Below are 20,937 nucleotides of genomic sequence, written 5' to 3'. Positions count from 1 at the left end.
TTCTCTGAACCCCTCTTCATATCCCTCTCTCTCTTTATCTCTGTCCCCCTCTTTATTTTTCTCTCTCTCTTTATCTCGGCCCCCCTCTTTATGTCCCACTCTCTTTATCTTTGTACCCCTCTTTATGTCCCTCTCTCTCTTTATCCCCCTCTTTATGTCCCTCTCTCTTTATCTCTGTCCCCCTCTTTATGTCCCTCTCTCTCTTTATCTCTATCCCCCTCTTTATGTCCCCCTCTCTCTTTATCTCTGTTCCCCTCTTTATGTCCCTCTCTCTTTTTATCTCTGTCCCCCTCTTTATGTTCCCCTCTCTCTTTATCTCTGTACCCCTCTTTATGTCCCTCTCTCTCTTTATCTCTGTACCCCTCTTTATGTCCCTCTCTCTCTTTATCCCCCTCTTATTGTCCCTCTCTCTTTATCTCTGTCCCCCTCTTTATATCCCTCTCTCTCTTTATCTCTGTCCCATTCTTTATATCCCTCTCTCTATTTATCTCTGTCCCCCTCTGTATGTCCCTCTCTCTCTTTATCTCAAATCAAATCAAATTTTATTTGTCACATACACATGGTTAGCAGATGTTAATGCGAGTGTAGCGAAATGCTTGTGCTTCCAGTTCCGACAATGCAGTAATAACCAACAAGTAATCTGACTAACAATTCCAAAACTAATTTCTTATACACAGTGTAAGGGGATAAAGAATATGTACATAAAGATATGAATGAGTGATGGTGCAGAGCAGCATAGGCAAGATACAGTAGATGGTATCGAGTACAGTATATACATATGAGATGAGTATGTAAACAAAGTGGCATAGTTAAAGTGGCTAGTGATACATGTATTACATAAGGATGCAGTAGATGATAGAGTACAGTATATACGTATACATATGAGATGAATAATGTAGGGTATGTAAACATTATATTAGGTAGCATTGTTTAAAGTGGCTAGTGATATATTTTACATCCTTTCCCATCAATTCCCATTATTGAAGTGGCTGGAGTTGAGTCAGTGTGTTGGCAGCAGCCACTCAATGTTAGTGGTTGCTGTTTAACAGTCTGATGGCCTTGAGATAGAAGCTGTTTTTCAGTCTCTCGGTCCCAGCTTTGATGCACCTGTACTGACCTCGCCTTCTGGATGATAGCCGGGTGAACAGGCAGTGGCTCGGGTGGGTGTTGTCCTTGATGATCTTTGTGGCCTTCCTGTAACATCGGGTGATGTAGGATATGCTGGAGGGCAGGTAGTTTGCCCCCGGTGATACGTTGTGCAGACCTCACTACCCTCTGGAGAGCCTTACGGTTGTGGGCGGAGCAGTTGCCGTACGAGGCGGTGATACAGCCCGACAGGATGCTCTCAATTGTGCATCTGTAGAAGTTTGTGAGTGCTTTTGGTGACAAGCCGAATTTCTTCAGCCTCCTGAGGTTGAAGAGGCGCTGCTGCGCCTTCTTCACGATGCTGTCTGTGTGAGTGGACCAATTCAGTTTGTCTGTGATGTGTATGCCGAGGAACTTAAAACTTACTACCCTCTCCACTACTGTTCCATCGATGTGGATAGGGGGTGTTCCCTCTGCTGTTTCCTGAAGTCCACAATCATCTCCTTAGTTTTGTTGACGTTGAGTGTGAGGTTATTGTCCTGACACCACACTCCGAGGGCCCTCACCTCCTCCCTGTAGGCCGTCTCGTCGTTGTTGGTAATCAAGCCCACCACTGTTGTGTCGTCCGCAAACTTGATGATTGAGTTGGAGGCATGCGTTGCCGCGCAGTCGTGGGTGAACAGGGAGTACAGGAGAGGGCTCAGAACGCACCCTTGTGGGGCCCCAGTGTTGAGGATCAGCGGGGTGGAGATGTTGTTGCCTACCCTCACCACCTGGGGGCGGCCCGTCAGGAAGTTACTACTCTCTCTCTCTTTATCCCTACTCAATTCAATTCAATTCAATTCAAGGGGCTTTATTGGCATGGGAAACATGTGTTAACATTGCCAAAGCAAGTAAGGTATATAATATATAAAGTGAAATAAACAATAAAAATTAACAGTAGACATCACACATACAGAAGTTTCAAAACAATAAAGACATTACAAATGTCGTATTATATATATATATATATATATATATATATACAGTGTTTTTACAATGTGCAAATGGTTGGGTCTAATTGTGTTGCTGTCAAGGGGCTCTGTAGGGTGTGCTACTCTCTCTCTTTCTTTATCCCTACTCTCTCTTCATCCCAACTCTCTGTCTCTCTTTATCCCTTCTCTCTCTCTCTTTATCCCTACTCTCTCTCTTTCTTTATCTCTACTCTCTCTTCATCCCTACACTCTCTCTATTTATCCCTACTCTCTCCCCCTCTTCATCCCTACTCTCTCTCTCTACATCCCTACTCTCTATTTATCCCTACTCTCTTTTCATACCTACTCTCTCTTTCTTCATCCCTACTCTCTCTCTTCATCCCTACTCTCTCTCTTTATCCCTACTCTCTCTCTCTCTTTATCCCCACTCTTTCTATTTATCCCTACTCTCTTTTCATCCCTACTCTCTCTCTCTTTTTCCCTACTCTCTCTCTCTTTATCCCTACTCTCTCGCTCTTTATCCATACTCACTCTATTTATCCCTACTCTCTCTTTATACCTACTCTCTCTCTTTATCTCTACTCTCTCTCTCTTCTCTCTCTCTCTTTATACCTACTCTCTCTCTTTATCTCTACTCTCTCTCTCTTCTCTCTCTCTCTTTATACCTACTCTCTCTGTCTTTATCCTTACTCTCTCTCTCTTTTTCCCTACTCTCTCTCTCTTTATCCTTACTCTCTCTCTCTTTTTCCCTACTCTCTCTCTCTTTATCCCTACTCTCTCTCTCTCTCTTTATCCTTACTCTCTCTCTCTTTTTCCCTACTCTCTCTCTCTTTATCCCTACTCTCTCTCTCTCTCTTTATCCTTACTCTCTCTCTCTTTTTCCCTACTCTCTCTCTCTTTATCCCTACTCTCTCTCTTTATACCTACTCTCTCTCTCTCTTTATCCCTACTCTCTCTCTCTCTCTTTATCCCTACTCTCTCGCTCTTTATCCCTACTCTCTATTTATCCCTACTCTCTCTTCATCCCTACTCTCTCTCTTTATACATATTCTCTCTCTATTTATCCCTACTCTCTCTCTCTTTAAACCTACTCCCTCTCTCTTTATCCCTTCTCTCTCTCTTTATACCTACTCTCTCTCTCTCTTTATCCCTACTCTCTCTCTCTCTCTTTATCCCTACTCTCTCGCTCTTTATCCCTACTCTCTATTTATCCCTACTCTCTATTTATCTCTACTCTCTCTCTCTTCATCCCTACTCTCTCTTTATACCTACTCTCTCTCTCTTTATCCCTTCTCTCTCTCTCTCCTTATCCCTACTCTCTCTCTCTTTATACCTACTCTCTCTCTCTTTATCCCTATTATCTCTCTCTCTCTTTATCCCTACTCTCACTCTCTCTCTTTATCCTTACTCTCTCTCTTTTTCCCTACTCTCTCTCTCTTTTTCCCTACTCTCTCTCTCTTTATCTCTACTCTCTCTCTCTCTTCTCTCTCTCTCTTTATCCCTACTCTCTCTCTCTATAATACTCTCTCTCTCTCTTCTCTCTCTCTCTTTATCCCTACTCTCTCTCTCTATAATACTCTCTCTCTCTCTCTCTATCCCTACTCTCTCTTCATCCCTACACTCACTCTCTTTATACCTCCTCTCTCCCCCTCTTCATCCCTACTCTCTCTCTCTACATCCCTACTCTCTCTACATCCATACTCTCTCTTTATCCCTACTCTTTCTTCATCCCTACTCTCTCTCTTTATCCCTACTCTCTCTCTTTATCCCTACTCTCTCTCTTTATCCCTACTCTCTCTCTTTATCCCTACTCTCTCTTTATCCCTACTCTCTCATTTTACCTCCTCTCTCTCTTAATCTCTACTCTCTCTCTTTATCCCTTCTCTCTCTCTTTATCCCTGCTCTCTCTCTCTTTATCCATACTCTCTCTATCTTTCTTTATCTCTACTCTCTCTTCATCCCTACACTCTCTCTATTTATCCCCACTCTCTCCCCCTCTTCATCCCTACTCTCTCTCTCTACATCCATACTCTCTCTTTATCCCTACTCTCTTTTCATCCCTACTCTCTCTTTCTTCATCCCTACTCTCTCTTTCTTCATCCCTACTCTCTCTTTATCCCTACTCTCTCTCTTTATCCCTACTCTCTCTCTCTTTATCCCTACTCTCTCTCTTTATCCCTACTCTCTCTCTTTCTTCATCCCTACTCTCTCTCTTTATCCCCACTCTCTCTATTTATCCCTACTCTCTCCCCCTCTTCATCCCTACTCTCTCTTTCTTCATCCCTACTCTCTCTTTATCCCTACTCTCTCTTTATCCATAATCTCTCTCTTTATCCCTACTCTCTCTTTATCCCTACTCTCTCTTTCTTCATCCCTACTCTCTCTTTCTTCATCCCTACTCTCTCTTTCTTCATCCCTACTCTCTCTTTATCCATACTCTCTCTTTATCCATACTCTCTCTCTTTATCCCTACTCTCTCTTTATCCCTACTCTCTCTTTCTTCATCCCTACTCTCTCTCTTTATCCCCACTCTCTCTATTTATCCCTACTCTCTCTTTATCCCTACTCTCTCTCTTTATCCCTATTCTCTCTCTTTATCCCTACTCTCTCTCTCTTTATCCCTACTCTCTCTTTCTTCATCCCTACTCTCTCTCTTTATCCCCACTCTCTCTATTTATCCCTACTCTCTCCCCCTCTTCATCCCTACTCTCTCTCTCTTTATCCCTACTCTCTCTTTATCCATAATCTCTCTCTTTATCCCTACTCTCTCTTTATCCCTACTCTCTCTTTCTTCATCCCTACTCTCTCTTTCTTCATCCCTACTCTCTCTTTATCCCTACTCTCTCTTTATCCATACTCTCTCTCTTTATCCCTACTCTCTCTTTATCCCTACTCTCTCTTTCTTCATCCCTACTCTCTCTCTTTATCCCCACTCTCTCTATTTATCCCTACTCTCTCTTTATCCCTACTCTCTCTTTCGTCATCCCTACTCTCTCTCTTTATCCCTATTCTCTCTCTTTATCCCTACTCTCTCTCTCTTTATCCCTACTCTCTCTTTCTTCATCCCTACTCTCTCTCTTTATCCCCACTCTCTCTATTTATCCCTACTCTCTCCCCCTCTTCATCCCTACTCTCTCTCCCTTTATCCCTACTCTCTCTTTATCCCTACTCTCTCTTTATCCATAATCTCTCTCTTTATCCCTACTCTCTCTTTATCCCTACTCTCTCTTTCTTCATCCCTACTCTCTCTCTCTTTATCCCTACTCTCTCTTTATCCCTTCTCTCTCTCTTTATCCCTACTCTCTCTCTCTTTATCCCTACTCTCTCTTTATCCCTACTCTCTCTTTCGTCATCCCTACTCTCTCTCTTTATCCCTACTCTCTCTCTTTATCCCTTCTCTCTCTCTTTATCCCTACTCTCTCTCTCTTTATCCCTACTCTCTCTCTTTATCCCTACTCTCTCTTTCGTCATCCATACTCTCTCTCTTTATCCCTACTCTCTCTCTTTATCCCTACTCTCTCTCTTTATACCTACTCTCTCTCTCTTTATCCCAACTCTCTCTCTCTTTATCCATACTCACTCTCTTTATCCCTACTCTCCGCGCCCCCCACTGATGTTGAATAAATATGTTACGAGAGGTTGTTTTCAAAGGTGTTATGACTGCCTGTGAACAGTATAAAAGTGTTACCCAAGTGTTATTTCAATTAGTAGTGGTATACTTGTGTTCTTTCTAACAGCAGTTATAAGGTATTCACACACACACACCACACACACACAACACACACACACACACACACACCCCACACAAACAGTGTATTTCTGTAACTGTGTTCTTTCTAATGACAGATCATCAAGATGTATTCTTTCCTGGATTACATCATGGGAGGCTGTCAGATCCAGTTCACAGTAAGTGTGTGTGTGTGTGTGCGTGTGCGTGTGCGTGTGCGTGTGCGTGTGCGTGTGCGTGTGTGTGTGTGTGTGTGGTTGAAAGCAGACAGATTCATTTGTAAACAGGGAGATGCCAAAAAGGGAGTGAGTTCGAATTAGCATTTTAAGAACAACAATAAACAATAACGCTGTGATCATTCCCTTGTGAGTTGTGAGATGGCAGTGTCAATGCACGATCACGTTGTTCAAAGTGGCTAGAGAGGATTCGTTAATGAGAGAGAGAGAAAAACAAAATGTTTGACCTCTGTCATTGTCAACAAAGGGTATATAACAAAGTATTGAGAAACTTTTGTTATTGACCAAATACTTATTTTCCACCATAATTTGCAAATACATTCATTAAAAATCCTACAATCTGATTTTCTGGAACTATGATGAAAATTACAGGCCTCATCTTTTTAAGTGGGAGAACTTGCACAATTGGTGGCTGACTAAATACTTTTTTGCCCCACTGTATAGGTGTCTCTGGCCTAATATTTACATTCACTTTTTGGCATCTCCCTGTTTACAAATGAATCTGTCTGCTTTCAACCACACACACACACGCACATTATTTTAGCCATGCACTTGACATACGTTTATGGATGAGAAAGTTAACTCGCCATATCCCAAATCGTGCTCAGTGGGGAATTTTTGTTTTGCGATCTGGTGCCTACGTCAACAGACAGGGTTTAATTTGCTTAAATAGTTCTAGGCACTATATATATATATATATATATATATAATATATATAATATATATACATATATTGCACATTTTATTAAACTGACACATTTGACCATGTTCAACTTCAATTCATTTCCACAAAATGTGTGTGTCCCCCAAAAAAATCTCTGACTTGCATAGTGCAGGTGTTGGTCGGCTAAATATTCGCTGTAGTGGAATGTTAGCTAAATAGAATTTGCATACATGGGGATTTTTGTTGTTGTTGTAGGGTCTGGGGTGGTGGGGGGGTGGGGGAGCAATTCTACATAATTTTACATGTCTGGATCACAGCATGCTGCCGAGGGGAGAACGGCTCATTATAATGGCCGGGATGGCGCAAATGGAAAGCCACCAACAAGTGCTCAGCATATGTGGGAACTCCTTCAAGACTGTTGGAAAAGCCAAGAGTGTGCAAAGTTGTCATCAAGGCAAAGGGCGGCTATTTGAAGAATCTCAAATCTCAAAAATATTTTGATTTGTTTAACACTTTTTTGGTTACTATATGATTCCATGTGTCTTATTTCGTAGTTTTGATGTTTTCATTATTATTCTACAATGTAGGAAATAGTCCAAATAAAGAAAAACCCTTGAATGAGTAGGTGTGTCCACACTTTTGATTAGTACTGTATATTTTTTAGGGGACACCTATTTTAGCTCTGCCCCACCTGTCCTGAATGACGGGTCGTCACTGGTGCCAGCAATCTCCTGTTGTCTGGTTTCTTAAGCAGAATCTTTTTTTTAAACCTCACAAGTGATCCAATTCTGAAACTGACAAACTGAGATCAGTATAAACAACGTTGTCGTGAATGCAGCCAATAGCCTAGCCCTAGGCTAACGAAACGAGCGGAAAGATGAGATATGAGGAGGAGATTATAGTGGTCTGTCCAGTGGCACTGACCAAGTCAATGTGCAACACACTCACTTGTGATGGCAGATGAGCTTGTGCCGATATCCCTCAACACAGCCTCGGTACTTTGTAAAACAATGTTGTTCCCTCAATGTTGGGAGTTGATACAATATTTTGGTAGCCTACGGACAGATAATATACTGTATAGGTCTTTTCTTTTTCAGCAGTAGACTTGCTTTCCAACCTGTGCTTTCCCAGTGATTGTATAAAATATTTTAGCTGCTCACTCTTCACTGACAGATGCATACTCAACAACCAGCTGTTTGATATTTGCCAATGGTTCCCGACTGTATGTGCTTTAATTTGGGCTAAACACAATCCACAGCAACAACATTTTAAAAGCTATTGATGGCTAAATTCTACAGTCTGATGTAGTGCTTTGAATTATTACATGTATTTCTGTACAGACAGAAGGAGTTCTAGGATAATTCTATAATTTGGGCAAATGTATTTCAATTTATTAATACAGGGGTGACTGCAGTTTTTTTTCCTCTGTCAGTTAAGACCTAGACAACCTGGTGAGGGGGCTTCAGTTAAGACCTAGACAACCTGGTGAGGGGGCTTCAGTTAAGACCTAGACAACCTGGTGAGGGGGCTTCAGTTAAGACCTAGACAACCTGGTGAGGGGCTTCAGTTAAGACCTAGACAACCTGGTGAGGGGGCTTCAGTTAAGACCTAGACAACCTGGTGAGGGGCTTCAGTTAAGACCTAGACAACCTGGTGAGGGGGCTTCAGTTAAGACCTAGACAACCTGGTGAGGGGCTTCAGTTAAGACCTAGACAACCTGGTGAGGGGGCTTCAGTTAAGACCTAGACAACCTGGTGAGGGGGCTTCAGTTAAGACCTAGACAACCTGGTGAGGAGAGTTCAGTTAAGACCTACACAACCTGGTGAGGGGAGTTCAGTTAAGACCTAGACAACCTGGTGAGGGGAGTTCAGTTAAGACCTAGACAACCTGGTGAGGAGAGTTCGGTTAAGACCTAGACAACCTGGTGAGGAGAGTTCAGTTAAGACCTAGACAACCTGGTGAGGAGAGTTCAGTTAAGACCTAGACAACCTGGTGAGGGGGCTTCAGTTAAGACCTAAACAACCTGGTGAGGAGAGTTCAGTTAAGACCTAGACAACCTGGTGAGGGGCTTCAGTTAAGACCTAGACAACCTGGTGAGGAGAGTTCAGTTAAGACCTAGACAACCTGGTGAGGAGAGTTCAGTTAAGACCTACACAACCTGGTGAGGAGAGTTCAGTTAAGACCTAGACAACCTGGTGAGGAGAGTTCTGTTAAGACCTAGACAACCTGGTGAGGAGAGTTCAGTTAAGACCTAGACAACATGGTGAGGAGAGTTCAGTTAAGACCTAGACAACCTGGTGAGGAGAGTTCAGTTAAGACCTAGACAACCTGGTGAGGAGAGTTCAGTTAAGACCTAGACAACCTGGTGAGGAGAGTTCAGTTAAGACCTAGACAACCTGGTGAGGAGAGTTCAGTTAAGACCTAGACAACCTGGTGAGGAGAGTTCAGTTAAGACATAGACAACCTGGTGAGGAGAGTTCAGTTAAGACCTAGACAACCTGGTGAGGGGAGTTCCTTACTAATTAGTGACATTAATTCATTGATCAAGCAGAAGGGTGGAGCGAAACACCACAGACACTCCGCCCTCCCTGGAATGAGTTTGACACTTTGTAGCTGAGATTGTGTTGCATTAATTGGGTGAACCTCAGGCAGATATGATTCTATAAGGGAAAAAATGTAACTAATTGGCATATTAAATAACTGTAGATCAATAATAAAGTGCAACGCTGCAGAGATGACAGCTCATGTATTTTAGAGCATAACCAGGCCATGGAAATTGAATCTCATTCTAGTGGCGGCAGGGTAGCCTAGTGGTTAGAGCATTGGACTTGGAACCGGAAGGTTGCAAGTTCAAACCCCCAAGCTGACAAGGTACAAATTTGTCATTCTGACCCTGAACAGGCAGTTAATTCTTGAAACTCCCCATCCCGGATCCGGGATCGTGACTTCAGGCTCATTAGCATAACGCAACGTTAACGATTTCTGAAAATCGCAAATAAAATGAAAATAATGAGCCTACTCTCAAGCTTAGCCTTTTCTTAACAACACTGTCATCTCAGATTTTCAAAATATGCTTTTGAACCATAGCAATTCACTAATTTGTGTAAGAGTATGCTAAGCTAGCTTAGCATTTTGAGTAGCATTTAGCACGCAACATTTTCACAAAAACCAGATAACCAAATAAATAAAATCATTTACCTTTGAAGAGCTTCGGATGTTTTCAATGAGGAGACTCTCAGTTACATACCAAATGTGCAGTTTTTACTGAAAGCGTCTTTGTGTAGGAGAAATCGCTCCGTTTTGTACATCACATTTGGCTACCGAAACGAACCAAAAATTCAGTCACCTACAACGTCAAACTTTTTCCGAATTAACTCCATAATATCGACCGAAACATGGCAAACGTTGTTTGGAATCAATCCTCACATATCTCTTCATTGATATATCGTTCGTGGAAGCCTGCATTCTTCTCTGAATTCTGTGGAAAAATACTTGCAGCTGACTTTTGCGCACCAATTTCGGCGCAGGACACCGGGCGGACACCTGGTAAATGTGGTCTCTTATGGTCAATCTTCCAATGATATGCCTACAAATACGTCACAATGCTGCAGACACCTTGGGGAAACGACAGAAAGGGCTGACTCACTCCTCTCGCATTCACAGCCATATAAGGAGACAATGGAAAACTGAGCCTCAAAAATCCTGCTCATTTCCTGGATGCCGTTTCATCTTGGTTTTGCCTGTAGCTCACGTTCTAGGGCACGCACAGAAAATATCTTTGCAGTTCTGGAAACGTCAGAGTGTTTTCTTTCCAAAGCTACCAATTATATGCATAGTCGAGCATCTTTTTGTGACAAAATATTGCGCTTAAAACGGGCACGTCTTTTTATCCAAAAATGATATAGCGCCCCCAGAGTTTCAACAGGTTAACTCACTGTTCCTAGGCCATCATTGAAAATAAGAATTTGTTCCTAACTGACTTGCCTAGTTAAATAAAGGTAAAATAAAAAATAACGTTTCTCTCTTTGTCTCGCCACAACAGCCAGGCGTTGGGCTCAAAACACTGGTGTTGTGCAAACCTGCAACAGGACAGACCGGTCCGACCCGAATCAATTCTCAGAAGTCCGAAAATATAGGCGCTGACTGAAAATCTACCTGTTTCCATCAGCCTATATGTTTTTTTTAGGTGGCAGGATAATTAATGAGGAGGAAACTTGATTTAACTCTGATCGCTTCTATTAGAATAGTGAATTAGAATTATTTTTATGCCACGAGGGGACACGGTCAAATAGGTGCCAGAATAAAACAGTCCAAAACCGAGTGGTACATGCTAATGCTGCTGCTGATGATGCCCGATTTATCTCAGTATGAATGGTCACCATAGAGACTTGGTTATACAACCTTTACATCGTGTGCGTGACTGTGTGTGTGTCCCAGGTGGCCATAGACTTTACAGCGTCAAACGGAGACCCCAAAAACAGTTGTTCTCTCCACTACATCCATCCATACCAGCCCAATGAGTACCTGAAAGCCCTGGTGGCTGTGGGAGAAATATGTCAAGACTATGACAGGTAACTTATCAATTACCTAATCAATGAACTGTAGTGGGAAAATTATGATCGATTGTTTACTTTGGGCAAAAAGTTCCACATAACTCATTGCATCAAATAATGTTAGTGACTCTCTCTCTCTCTGTGTCTCTCTGTGTCTCTCTGTGTGTCTCTCTCTCTCTCTGTGTCTCTGTCTCTGTCTCTGTCTCTCTCTCTCTCTCTCTCTCTGTGTGTCTCTGTGTCTCTGTCTCTCTCTCTCTGTGTCTCTGTCTCTCTGTTTCTCTCTCTCTCTCTCTCTCTCTGTCTAGTGATAAGATGTTTCCAGTGTTTGGGTTTGGAGGCCAGATCCCACCTGACTTCAAGGTTAGAGATATTCAATCAAAGCTGCTTTGGGGATGTCTGGAGAGTGATGTTTGGAGTCGCCTAGTTGATCTTCAAAATGGTGTTCTAGAGTTCCATTCCAGAAGATATTACACTATGTTGTGAGGCGTGTCTGTGTGTAAACTCCACTCTCACACGTTCTCAGGTCTCACACGATTTTGCCGTGAACTTTGATGAAGACAATCCAGAATGTTCTGGTGAGCATCACGCCTGTCACCCCTTCTAACACACGCCCTTCTAATACACACACATGTAACACACACACACACACACACACACACACACACACACACACACACACACTGTACACAACTGGCTTGGTGTGTGGGTGTGAGAGTTATTTAAGTTAAGTTTATAATACGCTCATCTGAATGTGTGAAATGATTCACTTTAAACATCTGGCTTGGCAGTGTGTGTGTGTGTGTGTGTGTGTGTGTGTGTGTGTGTGTGTGTGTGTGTGTGTGTGTGTGTGTGTGTGTGTGTGTGTGTGTGTGTGTGTGTGTGTGTGTGTCTACAAAGACAGGGCATCTCCCTGATCAGTAGAGGAAAAGGAGAATGTTTCAGCTACTTCACCACTGGAGTTGGAGAGATCACGTGTTTGTTTATTTTTTAACTCTGTGTGTGTGTGTGTATGTCCGTACTCATGCGTGTGTGTGTGTGTGTGTCTATGTGTGTGTGTCTGTACTCATGTGTGTGTGTGTGTGTGTGTGTCCGTACTCATGTGTGTGTGTGTGTCCCCGTACTCGTGTGTGTGTGTGTCCGTACCCGTGCGTGTGTGTGTGTCTCCGTACTCATGCGTGTGTGTGTTTCAGGTATCCAGGGTGTGGTGGAAGCCTACCAGGCCTGTCTTCCTAAGATCCAGCTGTACGGACCGACCAACATCGCTCCCATCATACAGAAAGTTGCTTCTTCTGCCTCAGAGGAGATGCACACCAAGGAAGCTATGGTGAGGAACAGATCGGTGATCATTCATTAGTCATTTAGTATAAACATTGCCCAGCAACAGCAACTTTCTTGTGACTTACAGACCAATCAAAACATATGCTAGAATAATATCATATTTTGAATATTTTGTTCTGAACCTGTAGGCTGACCTTTGAACCCCTTCATCATTTTCTCTCTGCCCCTCCCTCCCTTTCTGCCCCTCCCTCCCTCCCTCTGCCCCTCTCTCTCTCCCTAATTTTCTCTCTATCTACCCCCTCTTTCTCTCCCTCCCTCTCCCTCCCTCCCAATCTCTCTCTGCCCCTCTCTCTCTATCTTTGCCCCTCTCTCTCTCTCTTTCTCCCTCTCTCTCTCTCTCTCTCTCTCCCTCCCTTCCTCTCTGCCCCTCTCTCTCTTCCCTCCATCTCTCTCTCTCTCTGCCCATCTCTCTCTCTGCCCCTCTCTCTCTCTCCCTCCCTCCCTTCCTCTGCCCCTCTCTCTCTTCCCTCCATCTCTCTCTCTCTCTCCCTCCCTTCCTCTCTGCACCACTCTCTCTCTTCCCTCCCTCTCTCTCTGCCCTCCTCTCTCTCTCGTGCCTTCTCTCTCTCTCTCTCCCTCCCTTCCACTCTGCCCCTCTCTCTCTTCCCTCCATCTCTCTCTCTCTCTCTCTCCCTCCCTTCCTCTCTGCACCACTCTCTCTCTTCCCTCCCTCTCTCTGCCCTCCTCTCTCTCTCTCGTGCCTTTTCTCTCTCTCCCTCTCTCTCCTCTCTAGGAGTATTTCATCCTGTTGATCCTAACAGATGGAGTGATAACAGACATGGCTGACACTAGAGAAGCTATAGTACATGCTTCCCACCTACCCATGTCTGTCATCATAGTCGGAGTGGGAAACGCTGACTTCAGTGACATGCAGATGCTGGATGGAGACGATGGAATACTCAGGTTAGTCTATTATACCCGTCTGTCAGTCTGTCTTATAACAACATTTAGGATGTGTAGGCCGTCATTGTAAATAAGAATTTGTTCTTAACTGACTTGCCAAGTTAGATAAATAAAATAAATACAAATATAATGATTCATAATTATACAATGTTAATGTGTCCCAAGGTCCCCAAAAGGAGAGCCTGTTCTCAGAGACATTGTCCAGTTTGTTCCCTTTAAAGACTTCAAACATGTAAGTGTGTGTGTGTGTGTGTGTGTGTGTGTGTGTGTGTGTGTGTGTGTGTGTGTGTGTGTGTGTGTGTGTGTGTGTGTGTGTGTGTGTGTGTGTGTGTGTGTGTGTGTGTGTGTGTGCGTGCGTGCGTGCGTGCGTGCGTGCGAATGCATGTATGAATAACAAACAGTGACGTGGTGTAGCTCCGCTGGTCAAAACGCATTTATCCGTTGGCTCTTTCCCGGAGGTGTGTGTGAGTTTGTCATGGTGTATTTAAATTCTGACAGGCGCAGAAATCAAAGAATTACGTCATAGGCTCACAGCAGAACAGATGGAGAGAGGCAGAATAGAGAGAAAGAACCAGAGAGGAGGTTGGAGAGGTGATTTTCTGCTCTGTAGTTTCCTTTCAAAGAGGATCAGAAAGACTAAGACCCTGAGAGACCTGGTGATAACAGGTACTTTATTAGGGAAAGGGTTCCGGAATCATTCTTACCCCATCGGATAACTCTTTTTGGTTGCAGGTACATCCCTCTGTGGAACGGGTACTACATGGAACCCACAGGGGTTCTATCTGGAGCCAAAAAGTGTTATTCAAATGGTTCTCGTATGGGGACAGCCGAAGGACAATTTTAGGTTCCAGATAGCACCTTTTTATATAGGAGAGAAAGGGAGAGAGAGAGAGACAGAGGAGAGAGGAGAAGAGAGACATAGAGCCAGACAGACAGACATAGAGCCAGACAGACAGACAGACATAGAGCCAGACAGACAGACAGACAGACAGACAGACAGACATAGAGCCAGACAGACAGACAGACATAGAGCCAGACAGACAGACAGACAGACATAGAGCCAGACAGACAGACATAGAGCCAGACAGACAGACAGACAGACAGACATAGAGCCAGACAGACAGACAGACAGACATAGAGCCAGACAGACAGACAGACAGACAGACAGACAGACAGACAGACAGACAGACAGACAGACAGGCAGACATAGAGCCAGACAGACAGACAGACAGACATAGAGCCAGACAGACAGACAGACAGACAGACAGACAGACAGACAGACAGACATAGAGCCAGACAGACATAGAGCCAGACAGACAGACATAGAGCCAGACAGACAGACAGACATAGAGCCAGACAGACAGACAGACATAGAGCCAGACAGACATAGAGCCAGACAGACAGACAGACAGACAGACAGACAGACAGACAGACAGACAGACAGACAGACAGACAGAACGATGTTGGTGTACAGTTAAAATGACAAAGTCTTTGGTGTAATGTCTGTAATGTGTGTGTAAGCGTGTGTAATATGTGTGTGTCTGTGTGCGTGTGTAATATGTGTGTGTGCGTGTGTAATATGTGTGTGTCTGTGTGCGTGTGTAATATGTGTGTGTGCGTGTGTAATGTGTGTGTGTCTGTGTGCGTGTGTAATATGTGTGTGTGCGTGTGTAATATGTGTGTGTCTGTGTGCGTGTGTAATATGTGTGTGTGCGTGTGTAATATGTGTGTGTGCGTGTGTAATATGTGTGTGTCTGTGTGCGTGTGTAATATGTGTGTGTGTGTGTGTAATGTGTGTGTGTGTAATATGTGTGTGTGCGTGTGTAATATGTGTGTGTGCGTGTGTAATATGTGTGTGTGCGTGTGTAATGTGTGTGTGTGTGTTTCCCCAGGCGTCCCCGGCTGCGCTTGCTAAGAGTGTGTTAGCAGAGGTGCCCAATCAGGTGGTGGATTACTACAACGCAAAAGGAATCCATCCAAAATGTCTGTCTGACTATGACGAATCTACCAGACCCTTCAGTCCCTGATCACGCAAACACACCCATTATAAACACACACACACCCATTATAAACACACATACACCCATTATAAACACACACACGCCCATTATAAACACACATACACCATTATAAACACACACACGCCTATTATAAACACACATACACCCATTACACACCCATTATAAACACACATACACCCATTATAAACACACACACACCCATTATAAACACACATACATCCATTATAAACACACATACACCCATTACACACCCATTATAAACACACATACACCCATTACACACCCATTATAAACACACACCCATTATAAACACACACACACCCATTATAAACACACACACACCCATTACACACCCATTATAAACACACACACCCGTTATAAATACACACACACCCATTATAATCATGCATACACACACCCATTATAATCAGGCATACACCCACAGCCATTATAAATACACACACACTTGTTATAAATACACACACACCCGTTATAAATACACACACATCCATTATAATCATGCATACACACCACATTATAATAATGCATACACACACCCATTATAATCATGCATACACACACCCATTATATTCATGCATACACCCACAGCCATTATAAACACACACCCGTTATAAACACACACACACCCATTATAAACACACACACACCCATTATAAATACACACACACCCATTATAAATACACACACACCCATTATAAACACACACCCGTTATAAATACACACACACCCATTATAAACACACACACACACCCATTATAAACACACAGCCGTTATAAACACACACCCACCCATTATAAACACACACACGCCCATTATAAACACACACACACACCCATTATAAACACACACACACCCATTATAAACACACACACACACCCATTATAAACACACGCACACCTATTATAAACACACACCCGTTATAAACACACACACACACACATTATAAACACACACACACTGCATACAGTAGTGTAGCCCAGAAAAGTAGTGTAATCTGGTGGTTTCACTACATAATGTATTACTGCATGCTGGCCTAATGGGTTTAACACACACACACACACACACACACACCTTTTAAAGGTGACTTTCAATATTGTTTTAACAATATTACATACAGTATAGGCTAATTGAAGCAAGTAAGAGTAAGAGTTGTACTTATCATAACCATAAGGGCCTATTAGTCCATAGTTTAGGGTTTTGGTAACATAGGAGAATTTGTAAACAAATCATGTGTAGCTTCAAATCATGTTTATCACTGAACCAAACAACCGACTGCTCCGGTTGATAACGACCTATGTAGCATCATTAATATGAGTCAGAAACATTTGTTATTGAGTCTAAATCGACTACAAAGTGTAAAAAGGGTAATTTTGGTCATAAAGTCAGTACCGTCCAAAAGAAAGATTGGTGAAATGTACGGAATCTAGGTTACGTAACAGTTTTCCTTGGGTTGAGTGCATTTCAATCCTGCCCACAGCTGGCAATCACCCAAGTAATCATCAATTCTGAGCACAGGTGCAAAAACCCTGATCATTATGCGCACACTGACCGTGGTTGATTTGGTTTGACTTTGGATATCACTATGGGTCTAGATAGGGACCATCAATAAATTACACAATGTACAATATTTTTGGGACAATGTGAAAACATTTCAATAGCTCCAAATGTACATTACTTAAAAACCTCAAACCCAACTATAAATTGTAGAAATGAATATACAAATTTTGAAAGAATGTAAAGAGAACTAAAAGATGTGCAACATGAAAATATTGTACCATTTATATTGTGTAATTTTTTTACGGTCCCTAACTAGCCCCAGAGATAGGCTATCAAAAGTTAAACCAATTTCTCCACGGGTGGCACACCAGCCGAAGGAAGCTGATTGGTGGAAGGCCTAGCCCAGGATACTTCCAGACACAACCTGAGCCCTATACTACGAATCAGGTTTGAGGAGTGAGAGAGGTAACTCTGAGTTTAACTCTGGATAACCGATCCTATGAAAGCGGCTCACCTTTTAGTCAGGTAAATTTCTATGGCAATAATTCCTTCAGAATTAACCTGCTCTGGGGCGGGCTAACTCACGGCTAATTCCACTTACCCTGAATGAAATGACTGATTAGCGAGTTGAGGACCAATGAAATTAGGTTACCTCCCTCTCGCAAAGATTAAGTCATCCCTTCAGCAGGACGTCTGATTAATTATTTTATGGATCAAATGTTTTGGGTTCAAATGTGTCATTTAGAGATGACAGGATGCATTTGAAAGTTCACGCAACAGTAAAACTTTTGCATGACTGTGTGTGATACAATTCGTTTATTGATATGGGTGGGAGAAAAGGTGATTGTGTATTGATAAGCACATCCAAAGCATATCACAAGAAACACACAAGCACACATACACACACACACATAAGCACACACACACACACACACACACACATAAGCACACGCACACACAAGAGACACCCGCATCAATGAACTCCTCCAAGACCCAAATCTCGTTCTCAGTCTCATTTCCTAATGAGGAGGGTTGAAACCCATAACGAATTCGGTCAGTTCAGCCTCAATTTGAAATCATGTTGCTCTCGTGCCTCATTCCTTCAACACTACTTATACATTTCATATAGAATCCAGAACTATTTGCATGTGGAAATGTCATGGGATGCATTTTATCTGTTGTTTATGATTTTGTTGGTGGCCCACTCTTTGATGGTATGCACATTTTACAGGGTGGATTTTAAGGAGGATTATATACTGCAAAGTGTTATATATGTCTTTTCTACAGGTTTGTTGAGCGTTTATATAAATAAATAACTAAAACTGTATTAATGTAAAAAAAACGTTTTTATTAACTTGTAAAGCATTTGAGTGAATAGTTCTCTCTGTGTGTGTGTGTGTGTGTGTGTGTGTGTGTGTGTGTGTGTGTGTGTGTGTGTGTGTGTGTGTGTGTGTGTGTGTGTGTGTGTGTGTGTGTGTGTGTGTGTGTGTGTGTGTGTGTGTGTGTGTGTGCGCGCGTGCGTGCGTGTGTGTTACTGTTTCACATTACAGACCAGATCACAGTACAGATGCCCTTGTCTCTGTGTGACTCCGTCAGTTCTGTCTGTCTCTCTATCTTTTTGTCCATCTGTGCAGTACTGCTTGCACTGCTGACTATAGCCTGATATGCAAACTATACACACATACAGTCAGGTCCAACATGATCGTCCCCCTTGATAAAGATGAGCAATAATTGGCTGAGCAAAATATGGGAAATAATCAAATAAATAACTCAAACTGAGCTATTTTGTACTGTCAGAAAATTATATTATTTAATACTAATACAATTGCTCAGAGAGATTTTTTTATTTTTTTAAAGATAGGCGACCCAATTATTACCACAACTAAAGATTCTCATAAATAAAATGAAACAAAATTCAATCTCCATTAACATTTTTTTTAAAATCTCAGTTTAATTAAGGAACTGTATTGTGTCCTTCCATGGCTTCCTGTTTCAAAAGGTATAAAATGAGGTAACATTTAAAATCCATATTTTATCCATCACCATAGGAAAAGGCAGAGAGTTCACAAACAAAAAGAGACAAATGTTTGTTGACCTTCAAAAATCTGGCAAACCGGTACAACAAAAAAGAATAATAAAATATACTACTTACCACTATTAGGACAACAATTAAGAAGTTTAAAACCACTGGAACAGTGGTAAGCTTGCCTGGTATTGGACGTAAGAGCATCTTGACCCCACACACAGGAAGATGGTTCAGGAGGCAAAGAAAAATAAAAGGGCCAAAATTAGAGAATTACAGAACTTGGTCGCATCTTTTGGATCCCCAAGTCTCCACATCTACAATTAGCTGCCACCTCCAAGCAAATAGGTTATTTGGAAGGGTTGCCGTGGAAAAAAGCCTTTATTGACAGCAACCAACACATGTAAACGCCTGGAGTCTGATAAAGGGCATTGGCACTTGGATTGGCACTGTGTGCTATGATCAGATCAGTCGAAAATAGAGCTCTTTGGCGTCGAAAGAAGGATGCATATGCAAAAAAAGTAGATGCATATCTACTGTAAAATATGTTGGTGGATCTTTGATGTTTTGCGGATTATTAGGCTTCCACTGGTCCTGAGGCCCTTGTCAAGGCCAACAGCATCATGTACTCTACCAAGTACCAGGATATTTTAGCCAAAAACCTATTTGCCTCTGCAAGGAAGCTGAAAATTGGAGGCCAAGTGGATCTTCCAGCGAGACAATATCCCAAAGCACACGTTAAAATCCACAAATAAATGTTTAATTGACCACAAAATCTAAATTTTGCAATGACCATCTCAGTCTCTGGACATTTTTGAATTGAAGTACGTAGTCCATAAGCACAGACAGAAGGATATCAAGGATCCTTGGATCCCATGGTGATTTCTCAGACACGTATCTCCATAGAAACTACAAGGACAAGCACACGGCATCAGAACACTGGGAATAATCCCCATTCCGACTGGCATCATCAGTATTCCGAACACAGGTCCAAATCCACTTCCCTAATTCAGCTCTCTCAGGAACTTGAGATCTCTGGGAGGGAGGGAGCGAGGGAGCGAGGGAGGGAGCGAGGGAGGATGAGATTCTATGCAACTCAGCCATATACTTTGAGCCCCTGGGAGGAAGGAGGCAGGAAGAGGAGAGGGAGAGAGGAGGAAGGGAAGGTACTGTACGTTTTGGGCACTGTTACAAACTCATCAGTGATTGAACTTGCTTCCTCCATCATCAACTATCTCTGTCAACCATCATTTCATTTATATACACATCCCTCGGCAAGACCACCCTTTTCAAATCAGTTATGTTGATAGACGTTGGCCTATCATTGGACACGTGTAGTAATTATTATATATATTTTTTAAATAAATAGAATTTGAATAAAAACATGCCTTGGTACCTTGGTGTATGTATGTATAATATTTCAATTGTTCTCCATAATGTTTACTTGAAGACTTGCCTAGTTAAATAAAGGTTAAATAAAATAAAATGTAAAAAAGATGTTCAATCAGTCCATTCGATGAAGCGGATCTATAGAATTATTTCTGAGCCGTACCAGAGATCCTTATGTAATGTGGTCTGTCTATAGCTGGTGTATAGGAGTCAGGCGCAGGAAAGCAGATATGAGTAAATAAACGTAATTTACTCAAAATAAACAAATACAATACAATAAAGTGAGCCCACATAACGGACCGTATACAAACAAACATGGGGGAACAGAGGGTTAAATAATGAACAAGTAATTGGGGAATTGAAACCAGGTGTGTAAGACAAAGACAAAACAAATGGAAAATTAAATGTGGATCGGCGATGGCTAGAAGGCCGGTGAAGTCGACAGCCGAGCGCCGCCTGAACAAGGAGAGGGACTGACTTCGGCAGAAGTCGTGACACCTTAGGG

The 20,937-nt window shown here is 42.5% G+C and overlaps 1 protein-coding gene across 1 annotated transcript in view; it reads left to right on the top strand.

The window, feature by feature from the left end:
* Window positions 1–18,347, top strand: part of LOC135549565 (copine-4-like) — a 42,135-nt gene extending 23,788 nt beyond the window's left edge. Inside the window, exons 11-18 of the mRNA XM_064979643.1 lie at window positions 5,907–5,966; window positions 11,125–11,258; window positions 11,546–11,600; window positions 11,764–11,815; window positions 12,431–12,564; window positions 13,312–13,481; window positions 13,647–13,713; window positions 15,374–18,347. Of these exons, the coding sequence (XP_064835715.1) occupies window positions 5,907–5,966; window positions 11,125–11,258; window positions 11,546–11,600; window positions 11,764–11,815; window positions 12,431–12,564; window positions 13,312–13,481; window positions 13,647–13,713; window positions 15,374–15,508 (807 nt within the window). The 3' untranslated portion in view covers window positions 15,509–18,347. The remainder of the gene's footprint in view (window positions 1–5,906; window positions 5,967–11,124; window positions 11,259–11,545; window positions 11,601–11,763; window positions 11,816–12,430; window positions 12,565–13,311; window positions 13,482–13,646; window positions 13,714–15,373) is intronic.
* The last annotated feature ends 2,590 nt before the right edge of the window (window positions 18,348–20,937 follow it).

The sequence above is a fragment of the Oncorhynchus masou genome, chromosome 12 (genome assembly GCF_036934945.1).
Source record: "Oncorhynchus masou masou isolate Uvic2021 chromosome 12, UVic_Omas_1.1, whole genome shotgun sequence".
Classification (NCBI taxonomy): domain Eukaryota; kingdom Metazoa; phylum Chordata; class Actinopteri; order Salmoniformes; family Salmonidae; genus Oncorhynchus; species Oncorhynchus masou.
The sequence above is the reverse complement of the archived record's forward strand: the minus strand, read 5'-3'. Positions and strand labels throughout refer to the sequence as shown.